At 43.1% G+C, this 17,293-nt stretch overlaps 1 protein-coding gene and 1 long non-coding RNA gene across 3 annotated transcripts in view; one reads left to right on the top strand and one right to left on the bottom strand.

The window, feature by feature from the left end:
• The window catches only part of LOC140728142 (uncharacterized), a 39,678-nt gene that overhangs the window by 2,710 nt on the left and 19,675 nt on the right, over positions 1 to 17,293 (bottom strand). The gene's annotated exons all lie outside the window — the stretch shown is intronic.
• The window catches only part of ftcd (formimidoyltransferase cyclodeaminase), a 51,709-nt gene that overhangs the window by 21,255 nt on the left and 13,161 nt on the right, over positions 1 to 17,293 (top strand). Inside the window, exons 5-10 of one of the 2 annotated variants that reach the window (XM_073046372.1) lie at positions 349 to 528; positions 5,840 to 5,977; positions 7,240 to 7,371; positions 11,756 to 11,817; positions 13,817 to 13,946; positions 16,088 to 16,249. In XM_073046372.1, the coding sequence (XP_072902473.1) occupies positions 349 to 528; positions 5,840 to 5,977; positions 7,240 to 7,371; positions 11,756 to 11,817; positions 13,817 to 13,946; positions 16,088 to 16,249 (804 nt within the window). The remainder of the gene's footprint in view (positions 1 to 348; positions 529 to 5,839; positions 5,978 to 7,239; positions 7,372 to 11,755; positions 11,818 to 13,816; positions 13,947 to 16,087; positions 16,250 to 17,293) is intronic. The other variant, XM_073046373.1, reaches the window with a different exon arrangement.

Below are 17,293 nucleotides of genomic sequence, written 5' to 3'. Positions count from 1 at the left end.
AGGAACTCAGCCGGTCAGGCAGCACCTACTAAAGTTTGTGGTCCTCTTTACAGACCGGGTAAGGTGGGAGAGGGGCAGGGTGACGTTTGGGTCTGGAAGTCTCTTGGATATGGACATAAAGCAATGCAATTTAGCTTCAACTGGCGTGTGCCATTCTGGAAAAGCCACAATTTTCAACAGCTTGTGTATAATGGATGACAGAAAAATGGAAGGCAATGGGGGAAGAAGGGCTTAGATTGATCTTAGAGTAGGTTAAAAGATTGGCACAACATCATGGGCCGAAGGGTTGTCTGTTGCCGTAGTGTTCCATGTTCTATGTGCTACTAAACCCATCCTGTTGTGTTCCAGTTACAGGATCCTGAATGGGCTCCCGATTTTGGTACAGCAACCTTTGTTCCACACTGGGGAGCCACCGTAACCGGAGCGCGGAATTTCCTCATTGCATACAACATCAACCTCTTGAGCACAAAGGAGCAAGCTCACCGCCTCGCACTCGATATCCGCGAGCAGGGCCGAGGGAAGGGCCAGGTTGGTACTCTTCAGTGAAAACTCAGTCGCTGCTTGAGGCCATTCTTTAAAGCAAATCTACTCAGCCATGGCTTTCTCCAGACGATAGCTGGGAAGTTCTGGTTTGTTGGCAACAAATCAACAACCTTCTGAGCAGCAAAAGAGAATGTTTAACAGGTTCACCTCTTAACCAGTCTGCAGCTGATCAGTTTATCTAAATCAATGTTAAACCAACCTGTAGTGCAGGATGGGCTTTATAAAGCTGAGGTTTATAAGACACTGGTAAGTTCTGAGGTTGAGGCTTTATAAGGCACTGGTCAGATCACACTTGGAGTATTGTGAGCAGTTTTGTGCCCCTTATCTAAGAAAGAATGTTCTGGCATTAGAGAGGGCCTAGAGGAGATTCTCAGGAATGATCCAAGTCACGAAAGGGTTAACGTATGAGCAGCATTTCGTGGATCTGGGCCTGTTCTTGTTGGAGTTTCAAAGAATGAAGGGGGATCTCATTGAAACCTATCGAATATTAAAATGCCTAGATGTTTCCTATAGTGGGATGAGGGTGGGGTAGGACCAGCGAGGACAGCCTCAGAATAGAAGAACATCCCTTTAGAACAGAAATGATGAGGAATTTCTTTAGCCAGAGGGTGCTGAATCTGTGGAATTCATTGCCACAGGCAGCTGTGGAGGTGAAGTCTTTAGGTATATTTAAAGCAGAGGTTGATAGGTTCTTGATTAGTAAGGGGGAGGGGCAAAGATTATGGAGAGAAGTCAGGAGAATAGGATTGAGAAGAATAATAAATCAGCCAAGATGAAATGGCAGAACAGATTTGATGGGCTGAATGGCCTAATTCTGCTCCTATATCTTGTGGTCTTATGGTCATATAGGAAGCTGGTGACACTGGCAAGGACATCAATTCTACCACCTGCTTCATTTTTTCCATTAATATCGAAGAAAAGTTGCAGCAAGTGGTTTCATTGAACCCAATGTAACTAGCAAGATGCCGGAGGTCTCAGCAGGTCAGGCAGTATCTCTGGGCAGAATTGGACTGTATGTTTTGGGTCAAGACCCTTCACTGGATAAAGGATTTCAATCTGAAATTTGAAGTGTCCATTTCCAAGTTCAAAGTAAATTTATTATCTAAGTACATATCTGTCACCATACACAACCCTGAGATTCAGTTTCTTGTGAGCATGCTCAATAAATCAATCCATCAATCAGGGAAAGACTGCACCAACAGGGTGTTCAATGAATGTGTAAAAGACAACAAACTGTGCAAATATAAAAATAATAATAAAAAAACAAATAAGCAAGAAATATCAAGAACATGAGATAGGAAGTCCCTGAAAGTTGAGTCCATAGATTGTGGGAACATTTCAATGATGAGGCAAATGAAGTTGAATGAAATTTCCCCTTTGGTTCAGGAGCCTAATGGTTGAGTAACAACTGTTCCTGATCTAGTGGTGTGAATCCTGAGGCTCCTGTACCTTTTTCGTGATGTTAGCAGCCAAAAGAGAGTATGTCCTGGGTGGTGTGGGTCCCTGATGATGGATGCTGCTTTCCCGAGAGAACATTTCATGTGGATGTGCTCAGTGGTGGGGAGGGCTTTACCTGCGATGGACTGGGCCAAATCCACTGCTTTTTGTAGGACTTTCTGTTCAAGGTATTGGTGTTTCCATACCAGGCAGTGATGCAGCCAGTCAATATTCTCTCCATTCCCCATCTATAGAAGTTTGTCAAAGTTTTAGATATCATGCTGAATCTATCCAAACTTCTAAGGAATTGGAGACACTGATGTGCTTTCTTTGTAATTGCACTTACATGCCGGGCCCAGGACATGTCCTCCAAAATAATTACACTGAGGAATTTAAAGTTGCTGACCCTCTCCACCTCTGATCCTCCGATGAGGACTGGCTCATGGCCCTCTGGTTTCCTCTTTGGTCTTGCTGAGATTGAGTAAGAGGTTGTTGTTATGGCAGCACTCAGCTAGATTTTCAATCTCCCTTCCACATGCTGATTCATCGCCACTTTCGATTCGGCCTGTGAGAGTGGTGTCGTCAGCAAAGTTGAGTATGTCACTGAAGCTGTGCTTGGCCTACAGATGCTATTCGAGCCATTCAGTTCCCACATTATCTTGTATGCTCATCCTGATTCCAGCATCTCCAGCCTCTTCTGTCTTCACTTTGTCCAATGCCTTTGGTTTCAACACCCAGAAGAATAATTTGCATCCAGGATGAAATTACAGCTCCAAGGGATCTGCTAACACCTATACCGATCTTTATGAGAGTAAATGCAACCCAAACCATGTCCATACCATATGGATGGCTGGCTTAGCTGAACTATGTGGGTCGCAGACACAAAGTCTGTGCTATAACCATCAGAGCAACTCACACAAAATGATGAAGGAACTCAGCAAGTCAGGTAGCGTCTATTGACAGTCGATGTTTTGGGCAGAGATCCTTCATCAGAACTAACTTGATGATGGATCTTTATCCGAAAGGTCAACTGTTTATACTTCTCCATAGGTGCTGCCTGATCTGTTGAATTGCTCCAGCATTTTGTGTGTGTTCCTCCGGATTTCCAGCATTTGCAAAATCTCTTGTGTGTATAATCATCAAATACCCAGTAATACTGAACGATATACCCCACCTCCTATATACTGTGTAACACACCACTATAACCCCAGCCCCCATGTACCTAGTACTATTGAACTATAACCCCCAGTTACTCTCAGAAACTCTACCACAGCTCCTGGATATCCCCTGATACAGTATTAGAGCCTGCAGACACCCACAGATACTGGACTATAACCTTTAGATATCCAGTAAGGTGGTGTTATAGCTCCCTTTACCTACCTACATGGGAGCATCATCCTATGATACACAGCTTCTGGATTATAACTTCCAGATATTCACTAATCCTGAAATTTAGTGAATATAAGTATTCGCTAAAATGCACGATGACTTCCAGATGGCTAGTAAAACTGTACTCTAACCCTGCGATATCCACAGATACCGGACTGTAGCATTTAGATATCCAGTAATGTGGTGTTATAACTCCCTTTACCAATGTACATGGGAGCATAATCCTATGATATACAGCTATTGCATTATAATTTCCAGATATTCACTAATCCTGTAACATAGCGGACAGATATTCAGTAAAATGCATGATAACTTCCAGATGGCCAGTAAAACTGTACTCTAACCCTGCGATATCAAGAGATACTGGACTATAGCTTCCAGCTATTTACTAATATTGGATTATAACTCCAGATACCAACTACTGTAACCTCCATTTATCCAGAAACATTGTAGCATAACCCCCAGTACCCAGTAACACTGGATAGCCAGTAGTAGAATATAGCCCCAACAGCCAGTATTAGAACACAGAACACCACAGCACCATAGCCCACATACCCTTTAGCCCACAACCTACTCTGAGACAATCTGCTTAACCCTCCATTTGTCTATCTTTCATTACCTATCTAAGAGTTTCTCAAAGATCCCTAATGTATCTGCCTCTATCACAGGCCTGGCAGGATGTCCCATACGCCCACTGCTCTCTGTGTAAAGAATTTATGTCTGCCATGCCCCCTTTACGTTTGTCCAAAGACCTTAAAATTATTTCCCCTGGTATTACTGTACTTTAACTCCCAGATGGCCACTAATAATATAACTCTCAGATCCCCATGAAAATCCCAGTAATGTACAATAGACCCTAGAATCCTACGAATACCGGCCAATAACTCCCAAATATTCATTAATACTGTATTATAAGACCATATGACACAGGGGCAATTCAGTTCATTGAACCTGCTTCGCCGTTCCATCATGGCTGATTTATTATCCCTCTCAACCCCATTCTCCTGCTTTCTCCCCATATTCTTTGATACCCTGATTAATCAAGAACCTATCAACCTTGCTTTAAATATAACTACTGTAATAACTTGGCCTCCACAGCTGTCTGTGGCAATAAATTCCAGAGATTCACTCCTTCTTTTAACCCCTCAAATACTCAGTAATAATGTAATTTAATCCCCCCTTCACTACCTGTTAATATTACACTGTTTACAGTGCATACCCTCATGAATGCTGAGCTATAATACTCAAGATACCCGCGAATAGAGGAGTTATGCTAACGGATCCTTCAGCCTTCCAGGTCTGTATTGATGTAGGCAGATGTCATCCCAATCCCACACTGCCACAGACTTTATTAATCAACCACGCACTTACTGCACCTTCCTGTGGGTCTTCAGTGACTTGTGCACAAGCCCATCTGGGCCCCCAGCAAGACCCAATTTCTAGCAATTTAACAAGTAATACACATTTCGATTGTGTAAATCAAAATGGATGAAGTTGCACTCTGCCATGTCCTTGCCCACTCACTTGATACGCTCCAGATGTAAAGGGAATGCCAGTACTGGTGAAGTTGAGGTGGTGGCTCTGAAATATCAGAATCAGAATCGCTTTCAATATTACCGATGTATGGCATGAAATTTGTAGTTTTGCAGCAGCAGTACAGTGCAACACATTAAAAACTCTAAATTACAATAAGAAATATATATGTAAATATAAATTAAATAACTAGTCCAAAAAAGAGCAAAAATAGTGAGATACTGTTCATGTGTTAGTTCAATGTCCATTCAGAAATCTGATGGCGGAGGGGGAGAAGGTGTTCCTAAAATGTTGAGTGTGTGTCTTCAGGCTCCTGTGCTTCCTCTCTGATGGTAGCAATGAGAAGAGGGTACGTCCTGGTGATGAAGCATCACCTTTTGAAGAAGTTGTTGATTGTGGGGAGGCTGGTGTCCTTGATGGAAATGGCCGATTTTTCAAACCTCTGCAGTTTTTTCCAATCCTGTGCAGTGGTCCCTCCATACCAGATGGTGACGCAACCAGTTAGAATGCTCTCCATGGTACACCTGTAGAAATTTGCTAGAGTCTTTGGTACATACCAAATCTCCTCAAACTCCTAATGAAATATAGCCACTGGCGTGCCTTCTTTGTAATTGCATCAATACGTTGGGCCCACGATAGATCCTCAGCGATGTTGACACCCAGAAACTTGAAACGCTCACCCTTTTACTACTGATCCCTTGATGAGGACTGGGGTGTGTTCCCTTGACTTCCCCTTCCTGAAGTTCACAATCAATTCCTTGGTCTTACTGACATTGAGTGCAAGATTGTTATTATGGCACCACTCAACCAGCTGATTTATCTCACTCCGGTACACCTTCTTGTCACCTGAACCCAGATTTCATTTATATGGAGACTAAGGTTTATCCTGCACCTATGCTGACCCTCTTTCAGTGACATGTTCTTTTGCTTTGTGCAGCCAGGACGTCTGAGCAAAGTGCAAGCTATTGGCTGGTACTTGGAAGAGGCCAATATTGCCCAGGTGTCCACTAACCTGCTTGACTTCGAAGTGACTGCACTGCACACGGTATTTGAAGAAGTCCGCAAGGATGCTGAGGTACTGTGGAAATACTTGCACATACTTGCTGTCGTGTAGGCTCATGGAAACAGGCTCTTTGTCCCAGTTCACCCATGTTGACCAAGGTATCTTCCTGAGCTGATTGCAGTTGCCGACATTTGGCCCATATCCCTCTAAACCTTTTCTATCCTTTGACCTGTCCCAATGTCTTTTAAACATTGTGATTGTACCCTCTTCTCCCACTTCTTTCTGTACAGAAGCGTCACGTATGCCTACAAGCGTCAACACACTTGTGGTGCCAACACTTACGCCCACTCATCCTTCCTAACCCGTTCGTCTTTGGAATGTGGGAGGCAACCAGAGTGCTCGGAGGAAAGCCACATGACCACGGGGAGATGGGCCTGCCCTGAGCTGTATTAGTGTGCTAACCACCACACTGCCCAGACCCTCATTCTACTGCCCAACACTTCATTCTACTTATGCACCACCCTCCGTGTTAAAAACCTGCACTTCAGGTCCACCTTAAATCTTCCCCTCTCAACATAAACCAACACACTTTGAACTCTTATTGAGTATTGGACTGCTCTATCTGGGAAAAGTCTGTGAGCATACTTTTATCTATGTCCCTCATAATTCTATACACCTCTATGATCACACCTCAACGGCCTTCTTCCCACTCAAGCCCTCAGGTTCCAGCAACATCCTCAGTGTACCTTTCCAGCTTAATCACGCTTCCTATTAGACAATCTACTGTAGCTCGATTGCCTAATAGCTGATGATTGCGGTCTCAGTTGTTGGATCATGGTGCTTTTGTGATCAAAAGACACTCAAGATCAAGACTTAAAATTTGATGCCTTGGGCCATGTTAGTAGGAGCTTCAAGAAACCTCAGACTAGAGATAACAGAATTCCAGTGATAACAATTAACCTATAAAATAGCCAGATTCAAGTGGTGTGACACCTACTGCAGTACACTAAGAAGCTTCTAGAAAAATACGGTAACAACTGTACTGCAATTGCTAGAAAATTTAATGAACAATTACATCCATATCATCATGTGCCATCTCTACATGTATATAAGGTGAATACATATGTACAAATACAATTACAGTACAGTTCTCTGTAATGTTAAATTACAAGGAAAATATCAGAAAAATAACAATTTTATGCCCAAATCCAACACAATGTTCTGATATTAGTTTAACAACTGGAGCCATACTTGAGTTTCAACTCCAAGTCAGAGATTTATGGCATTATTTTCTAATTGATTTTCACGGTGGATAAATGGTGCTTGCCCCCTAGGATCTGAACTTGCCTGTGGTGGGCTCTCAGCTTGTAGGCCTCGTCCCACTGAAAGCCATGATGGATGCTGCAGAGTTTTACATGAAGAAGGAAAACTTGTTTATTCTGGAGGAGGAGCACAAGATTCGACTGGTACGTGTGTCAACTTGAATCCCTTTCACTGCGATGGAGTTTTACAACTCAACCACATATTAATGTTAGGGATATTTGTACTGCGGATCAAACTGTTCCACACAGTCAACTCCTGACTCCAGTCCTTGGATAGAACAACGTGTTTCCAAGGCTCTAACAACAGCTGGTCATTATGTTGGGAGCGTGTACAGAAAACGCCCTAGTTCTCATTTTCATAAAACAGTGCAGATTAACAGTAAAATAAAAGGCGAATTGATGGACGAGTGAGGCAGAAAACGAGTGAGGGGTAGAACCAGGTAAAGAGGGAGGAATGAGATGAAAGAGGCTCCTTGGAATTGTCACAGACTTGATGGGCTGGATGGCCTACTCTGTGTGTCTTTAGAAGTGTGATGTAAATTAAAGTTTAAAGTAAATGTATTATCAAAAATATGCAAATGTCACCATATACTAGGGATTCATTTTCTTTCAGGCATTCAAAGTAGAACAAAGAAATGCAATAGAATCACAAATAACCAATTTGCAAAAGAAGGCAAACTGTGCAAATGATAGGTAAATAACGGTCACTAAAAACATGGGTTGCAGAGCCCTTGAAGGTGATTCACTAGGTTATGGAATCAGTTTTGTGTTGAGATGAGTGAAGTTATCCACTCTGGTTCAGGAGCCTGATGGTTGAAGGGTAAGAACTGTTCCTGGCCCTGGTTGTGTGGGACCTTCGGCTCTTGTACCTCCTTCCTGATGGCAGCAGCGAGAAGAGAGTATGGCCTGGATGGTGAGGGTCCTTGACGATGGATGCTGCTTTCTTGTGGCAGCGCACAATGGCTGGGAGGGCTACAATGATGCAGGGTGGATGCATCATAGTTACGTGTGGATTTTCAGGGCATTGACCCCTTGCTGACCCTTTCAACTTCAGTTACCCCTCGGTCAGGTGTAACACGTAGTACCTACCTGCTGTTCTGTGCTGGGAATGTGTCTGAACATCAGGCACAGAGTTACACTACAGAACCTCCCATTGTCCAACGTCTGCCACACTTACCATCCTGAGATTAACTTTTGATGCCAGGTTGTTTTGTGGGCTCCCAAAACTCAGGGCTGATGATTTTAGTTCTCATCAAAATAGTTTGGTAACTAGTTTTGCTTTTCAAACAAAACAAACAGGTTCACAGGTTTGCAAAAACAACAGAATGAAGTTCTGTAGAAGTTGTAACACTGATCGAAATTAAGCAATTTATTATCTCATAAACACGAGCACACCCACAAGGTGGGTAAGTTATTGGAGGGAACTCGGAGAGGCAGGATCTACCAGCATTTGGATCAACACAGTTTGACTAGGGATAGTCAGCACAGAAAATCATGTCTGACAAACCTCAGGGTTTTTCGGAGAGGTAATCAAGATGATAGATGAGGTCAGGGCAATAGAGGGTATCTACTGTGTATGGACATTCTGAAGGCCTTTGACAAGGTCCTGCATGACAGGCTACTACGGAAGGTTAGATTTCACAGGATCTACGAAAGACAGATAATGAAACTTAATCATTGGATTCATAATGGGCTCGAAGGCAGGAGCAGAGAGTACTGTGTGAAGGTTGTTTCTCAGACTGGAGGCCTGCCACTAATGGAGAGCCACAGGAGCTGGTGCTGGGACCTTTATCGTTTGTAATTTATGTAAATATATGAATGTACAAGGCGTGTTTCCAGCTTGCAGATAATATTGAGAAAGGTGGTATCATCGACAGCAAAGACATCAAAAATTAAAGGTGGATCTTGATTAGCTAGGTAAATGGCAGAAGACTGGCAAATGGCTTTCAATTTAGATAAGTGTGAAGTTCTGCATTTTGGGAAGACAAACTATGGTAGGGCTTACACAGTGAATAGTCAGGCCCTGGGCAGAGGGAGCGATGAGTATGAATTCAGTGGATTCCAGTTAAATGGGACACATTGGGGCCAATACATTTTGAACCAATTAAATACCTGCCCCAATTAGCCAAAGTTTCATGGAAATAGTCAAAAAGGTATAAAAAAGGTGAACTGAGTACCAAATTATGTATTTAAATAAAATACAGAACAAATTAGAACACTATCAATTGTATTACAGTACTACAAAACTGTGTATTAGTTTCTAATAGTTATTGACAGAGGAATTGATCCAGTGCATACAATGAACAAAATGAACTCAGGCACCAAGTGCAGATAATGGACTGCCTTCATACAATGCTATCGATAATTACGTCCTCCAAATCTTCATTTTCATTCTAACATTTAAAATGGTCATTGATACCTTCATATTGTTCATAGTTCCCAACTTGAAGTAGTAAAATTGCTGCATTTTGACTCCCAGCCATTTCTGGCAACTCCACACCTGAATGCTTGAAACCGCAGTGAGCAAAACAGCTCTGAATTTTCTTATTGCTTATTTCTCATCTTCTATCAGTGACAAAAATCACTTATTTTTGAACACAAAGGCACACAACTGATGCTAGTTACGAACTGTTCACTCTAAGCACAGTGTAGCATCTAACGGCCACACAGGGGCGCACGACTGATGCTAGTTAGAACCTGTTCGGCAAAGTTCCTGCCCCAATTAAGCGGCATAGTGTCCCAAATAAATGAAAGAAATCCTGACAATTGATCAATTTGTTTTTGTTCTTTAAGAGTTGTCCCAAATAACCGGCTGCCCAATTAACCGGAATCCACTGTATATACTTTGCTGAAAGCAGCACACAGGTACACAGGGTGGGTGAAGAAGATTTTGGCACGATGGCCTTCATTAGACAGGGCACTGAGTACAGGAGTTGGGACATTATACTGCAGTTGTACAAGATGTTGGTGAGACCATTCTTGGGAGTATTGTGTACAGTTTTGCTTGCCCTCTTGTAGGAAAGACATTATTAAACCAGAAAGGGTGTAAAGAAGATTTTCAAGAATGTTGCCAGGCCTTGAGGGTCTGAGAAACAGGGAGAGGTTGGACAGGCTGGAACTTTATTCCTTGGAGAACAAGGAGGTCAAGGGGAGACATTACAGATGTGTATAAAATCATAAGGGTATAGATAGAGTTAATGCACATAACCTTTTTCCTTGGGAGAGGGAACTAAAAACTGAAGGGTATAGGTTTAAGATGAATGAGGAAAGTTTTAAAAGGGACATAGGTGGGTGGGAGGGCAGCTTCTTCATGCAGAGGGTGGTTTGTATATGGAAAAAGCTGCCAGAGGAGGTTGTTGAAGTAGGTACAAAACAACATTTAAAAATCATTTGGATGCATGTTTTGGAGATATATAGGCCAAATGCAGGAAAATTAGATTTGTTTGGTGGTCACTATGGTTGGCATGGATATGTTGGCCTGAAAGGCCTGTTTCCATCTGTATTATTGTAAAATAACAAGTGGTGAAGATTTGAAGTTAAAACAGAAAATATTGGAAATACTCAGTAGATATGTGAAAGTGGCAACACTGACAGATAATTTGCTGAGGAGAAGATTGGGATATTGTTCTTTATTAGATGGGGCAATGAATATAAGAGCAAAGAAGTTATGCTCTGCCTTAAATAAAGCCTTAGTCAGACCTCAGCCATAGTACAGTGTGCAATTCTAGTCACCATGATAAAGGAATCCGAATCAAGTTTATTATCATGGACATGTGTCATGAAATTTGTTGTTTTTGTGGCAGCAGTACACGACATAACAGAATTACTCTAAATAAAATAAATAGAGCAAAATAATAGTGAAGCAGTGTTTGTGTGTTGATGGACTGTTCAGAAATCTGATAGCAGAGGGGAAGAAGCTGACCTTAAGACAATGAGTGTGGGTCTTCGGGTTCTTCCCTGATTGTAGTAATCAGAAGACGGCTTGTCCCGAACGGTGGGACTCTTTAATGATGGATCCCGCCTTCTTGAGGCACCATCTCTTGAAGATGGCGGGGAGGGTTATGCCTGAGTTGGAGCCCTCTGCAGCCTCCTGTGATCTGGTGCATTGGAGTCTCTGTAACAGGCAGAACTATTCTGCAACTACTCTGCTCCCCACAGTACCACTGTAGGAATTTGTAAGGGTCTTTGGTAGCATACCGAATCTCATCAAACTCCCAATACTATGCTATGAGCCAAGTGTTGGGACATGGGGTTAACACAGAGGCGTGCCCACCAGACAGTTGGGGCCAAATGGTCTGTTTCAGTACTGAATGACTGGTGACATCAGTGCTGCTAATATACAGCTATATTTTCAACCATTTAAACTTGTTATTAGGCTGAGGTATTAAAAGTTACACCATGATGTTAAAGTAAGATTGTTAAAGTACAGAATAGCTATTTACTGAACTGAAAGAATCGGTTTGAGAGGTTGCATAGCTATGTCAATTTCCTGTGGTCTGTTAACATTGCCTTATCTATTTTACTGCAGGTCATAAGCCGTCTGGGGCTGGATTCTCTTACTCCTTTCAATGCCAAGGAAAGAATAATTGAGTAAGTTTTGTACAGGAAATCACTGATGTATGTCTGATACACATTCTTTCTTCAAACATCCAATGGACAACCACGGAAATGAAAGAAATTCTTGTACGATTGTTGTCTTTAAAAAGTCACAGTAAGGGGCTGGTCATGGAGTCATAGAGCACCACAGCACTAAAACAGGCCCTTTGGTCCATCTAGTCCATGCTGAACTGTTACTCTGCCTAGTGCCAACGACCTGCACCTGGTCCATAGCCCTACAAACCCCTCCTATCCATGTTTTTATTCAAACATCTCTTAAATGTAGCCATTAAACCCACATCCACAACTTCCACTAGCAGCTCATTCAACACTAACACTACCCGCTGAGTGACAAGGTTCCCACTCAAGTTCCCCTTTAATATTTCACCCTTAACCTATGACCTCCAGTTCTAATCTCACTCAACCTCAGTGGAAAAAGCCTGCTTGCATTTGCTCTATCTATACTCCTCATAGTTTTGTATACCTCTGTCAAATTTTCCTATGATCCAGAGAATGAAGTCCTAACCTATTCAACCTTTCCCTATAACTCAAGTCCTCAAATCCTGGCAAAATTGTTATGAATTTTATCTGTACTCTTTCAATCTTATTTACATCTTTCCTATAGGTAAGTGACCAAAATTTCACACAATACTCCAAATAAGCCTCACCAACGTCTTATACAACTTCAAAATAAATAACATCTCAACTGCTGTACTCAGAACTTTGATTTATAAAGGCAATGTGCCTAAGCTCTCTTTACAACAGCAATTACCTGTGACACCACTTTCAAGGAATGATGGATCCCAGATCCTTCTGTCCTATCATACTCCTTAGTGCCCATTCATTTACTGTGTACGATGATCATTCAGGACAGTGAAGGTAAGAAACTTCATCCCCATGAGGGTGGTGAATCTCAGCAATTTTCTACCAAGATGACTGTGGAAGCTTAGTTGCTGAGTATATATTCAAGACAATGATAGGGTTTCAAATATTAAGGGAATCAAAGGATATAAGTTGAGTAACATACAAGAAGCTGGAGGAACTTCAGTCTTCATCTGGTCTGCTGGGTCTTGACCCAAAACACTGACGTCCATTTCAAAGTTCAGAGTACTTCAAAGTATATTTATTATTGAAGCAAGTGTGTCACAAGGAGGTATCAAGGTCTAGGTCTTGTAGCTTAGTGATTAGTTTCGAGGGGATGATAATGTTGAATGTTGAGCTGTAGTCAATGAAGAGCATCCTGGTGTATGCATCTTCACTGTCCAGATGTTCCAGAGCTGAGTGAAGAGCCAGTGAAATGGTGTCTGCTGTTGACTTGCTGTGACAGCAGGGAAATTGGAATGGATTTAAGTCATTCTTCAGGCAGGAGGTTGATGTGCTTCATAACCAACCTGTCAAAGTACTTCACCATAATGGATGTAAGGGCTGCTGGATAATTGTCCTTGAGGCAGATAATCACGTTCTTCTTGGGCACCAGTGTGAGTGAAGACTGCTTAAAGCAGGTGGGTGCCTCAGACTGCTGAAGCAAGATGTTGAAGATGACAGTTGCTTAGCACAGGTCTTCAGTACTCAGCCAGGTACGCCACCTGGGCCAGATACTTCCCATGTGTTCACTCTCCTGTTGTATGCTCTCGTGTCCGCTGTCCGTGACTTCACCTGCCTGAAGGATGCCTGGCCTGCTGAGCTCCTCCTTATTCCAGCATCTGCAGTCTCTTATGTCTCCAACATGAAATTAGCATAGGAAAGTGCACTAAGATAAAAATCAGTCATGACTGGTGGAGGAAGCGATGGCTTCTAAGTTTATTGAAGAGCAAAGATAACTGCAGATGTTGAAAACCCTAAGAAAAAGAGAATTTTAGAAATACTCAGCAGGTCAGGCAGCATCCGTGGAGAGAGAAAACTAACCCCGTTTTCCTTTCCACAGCTGCTGAGTCTTTTGTTTACCTTCAGTTTTTATTGTATTCCTGTTTCTTGTTTTTATTATCTTTGTCAGATACATGGTGCCAGATGAGAAGGAGGAGGGCAGGCTGGTTTCTCTGCCTCTGCGGGAATTTATCCGGAGCGTTGGAGCACGGACTGCGGCCCCTGGGGGGGGCTCCGTCGCTGCTGCTGTGGCCGCCATGGTTGGTACATTGTTTCAGATGGGCTGAAAATTACATGCGACTGGTGCATTTGGGTTTATGTATCTCCAAAGGACAATGTCATTTTTATGATCTGTTTAATCTCGCGATAGTCTAGCTGTATGATTCATGAATGGGGAATGATGATTTTAGAACACATGCCTCTCTAGAACTTGTTTGTCACCCCGTTTCTGTGGATGTGGGTTGTGCACAACGTGTACTTCCTAGTCAGATCCATCAGATCTCCTGCGAAAAAAAAATCATAGATCGAACACTGTTTTGGTAGTTTACACACAAAATTGGCTCTGCGTAGTTGCCAGCTGCAGTAACTTGCCTATCTTGATCCCTAGGAGGCTGTCACACGTTGAAGGAACTCCCTGGATTTCAGGGGAAATGCAGGAGGGTGGGAGATTGGGGAAGGTTCGGAGCTCCCTTGTGTGCATAAGACCCCCCCTCCCCCCGTGTGATTGTTGGTCCCAAGCCGCAGGTGTGTGTAGTATGGAGAGGATGCAGCCAGTGACAAGGGTGGTGGACACTGAACAAGATGTGGACCCTATAACTAGCAACCATTTGTCAGGCTTAGCACAATACGCGCATAGTCTTCTCAAAAGCACTTGGTGGTTTGTCCAGAAGCTCCAACATGAGCAAGCAAGGGGAGAACATAACCTATGATGTCAGAATCAGGTTTATTATCACTGACACGTCATGAAATTTGTTGTTTTGTGGCAGCAATACAGTGCAAATACATAAAATATAGTATAAATTGCAATAAGAAATGTAATTAAATTAGTGCACAAAGAGAGCAAAAATTGTGAGGTAGTGTTCATGGGTTGGTTTATTGTTCTTTCAGAAATCTGATGACAGAGCGGAAGAAGTTGTTCCTAAAACATTGAGTGTGTCTCTTCAGGCTCCTGTACCTCCTCTCTGATGGTGGTAACAAGAGGAGTTCCTGACTGACACAGAGCAGGTGTCACGCATACTCAGGTGAACTGGGCCTGAAAGTGACTCTGTCGGTTGTTCAATGGGTGTGATTTTATCCGAAAGTTATCGATAGCTGCATCTAATGTATGTGTGATTTGTCCATTGAACAAATTTTCCCTTCAGCCTATCACTTCCCAGCTCTCTACTTCATCCCTCTCCCCACTTCTTATCCCCCCTCAACCATCCCATGTTCCTTCACTCCTGATGAAGAGTTTTGGCCCGAAACGTCGTCACTACCTCCTCCCATTGATGCTGTCTGGCCTGCTGAGTTCTGCCAGCATTTTGTGTTTTTATTTATTTCCAGCATCTGCAGATTCACTCGTGTTGCCAAAAAAAACTTCCCCTCCCATGTGCAAAAAATAACAAATAATCATGAGTGAAAACATAGAGTATAAAAAACACAAGATTAAAAGGCATATTCAGTTCAGCTCAGTGTTCGTTGTCACCAGGCCACCCTGATTCAAAATCAACCAAACCAGCAACAAAAATAGGAGCATGCAGAAACCAGAAACATATCGTACTTGAATTAGAGTCCACAATCCAGACCTTGCTCTGGCACCATCCTCCGACTGCATCGATGGAGGGAGAGAGATCATTTAAGCACAAGGATCTTCCCTCAGGAGCAGTGACTGGGAGGGTGAGGGAGACCGTCTCACACACACAGACACGTTGTTCCGGCAGCAGCGAGCGCGAGGCTGGGAGACGATGCTAAACACTCGCTCGCCCACTGCACCCGCTTTGACGATTTCAATCTTCCTCAGCGCTTTCCTTGGCAAGAGACGGAGTCGATCATGGGCTCATGCCCCGTCTCCTGACTTCCTGGTCTCCATAATGCACACTTCGCTTGCCGCACTGTGGAACCCTCTCGGAGACAGATCAACTGACTGACACACAGCCAGAATACAGATAACAAACTCCAAAAGTAGCAGAACCACATCCGAAATAAAAAGATGTAAAAGAAGTGAAAGGAGTTGCTTCGTCACCCATCTTGAGGATGTCGCCTGTGGTACTGTTGTTCGCTGGCACCATCTTATAAGTGAGGGTCCTGTTCCCCTTCACCTGTCTGGCTGTGTAACCCCAGAAATCCCTCTGTGATGAAGTTTGGGTACTATGTCAGGGTATAGCTGCCACTCACTGCTCCTTGTTGCAATGTGTTACACCAGGGCGCAGCACTGGGCTCCATGGTCGGACTAATGACCTACGGGAAGCGGCAGTTTGAAAATCTGGATGGAACAATGAGAAGACTGATAGCTCCATTCCATCACGTCATGAGCGAGCTTATCTCTATGGTGGATGATGACTCCAATGCATTCAACAGCTACATGGTGAGTGATGTTGATAAAGTGATAAAGAGTTTGCAGTTCGGCAGGCGCATCAGGATAACATCAACATGTTCAAGCATATCTGCTTGATTTATGCAGTCCTCACAATTGTCAAGATCCGTCTCACTGGGGAATACTGAAGCGAAGTATTCATTAAGGACCTCTCGTACCTCCTCTGACTCCAGACACATTTTTTCTGTTATCACTTATCGATTCTACCCTCACTCTGGCAGTTGCCCTGTCCTTCACATACACGTAGAACACCTTGGGGCTTTTCTTATTTAAAGTGCCAAGGTCTTCTCATGCCCCCTTCTAGCTCTCCTAAGTCCATTGTTCAGCTCCTTCCTGGCTACCCTGTAAAACTGTAGAGCCTTGTCTGATCCTTGCCTCCTAAGCCATAAGAAAGCTTCTTTCTTCCTCTTGACTGGATTTCTACATCTTCTGTCAACCACGGTTCCCTCACCCTACCACCCTTCCCTGCCTCAAAGGGACAAACCTATCCAGAACACCTAGAAGTGCCATAAGCCTACCCAGAAACCCAAGCAAGTGTTTGTTCAGAGGAAATCCTGTCTGAATACTCATCTGATGAAAGTTGTGGTATGTGTTTTCAGGGCTTTATACTTTCTGCCCGATGGAAGGGGGCAGAAGAGGGAATGTCTCAGGCGGGTGGGACTTTTAATTATGTTGACTATTTTACCAAAGCTGTGGAAAATGGAGTCCATGGAGGAGAGGTTGGTTTCCGTGATGTGCTGAGCTGTATCCATAACTTTCTGTAGTTTCTTGCTGTCTCAGGCAGAACAGTTCTTTACCAAGTGATGATGCATCCAACTTGGATAATTTCTAAGGTGCATTTATAAAAATTGGTGAGGATTTAAACAGACGCACCAAATATTTTTAGCCTCCTGAGAAAGTAGGGGTCCAAAATATAAGAACCATAAGGGCTTGGTGATAAGAGGAAGGTTGATGTTGAGATTGGAAGCCTGTAAACAGTGGTCTACTGCAGGGATCACTGGGACCCTTACAATTGTTAGATACACTACATTGAGG

This window comes from Hemitrygon akajei, chromosome 5 (genome assembly GCF_048418815.1).
Source record: "Hemitrygon akajei chromosome 5, sHemAka1.3, whole genome shotgun sequence".
Taxonomy (NCBI): Eukaryota; Metazoa; Chordata; class Chondrichthyes; order Myliobatiformes; family Dasyatidae; genus Hemitrygon; species Hemitrygon akajei.
Note: the sequence above shows the minus strand (reverse complement) of the source record. Positions and strands in the feature narration are given on the sequence as shown.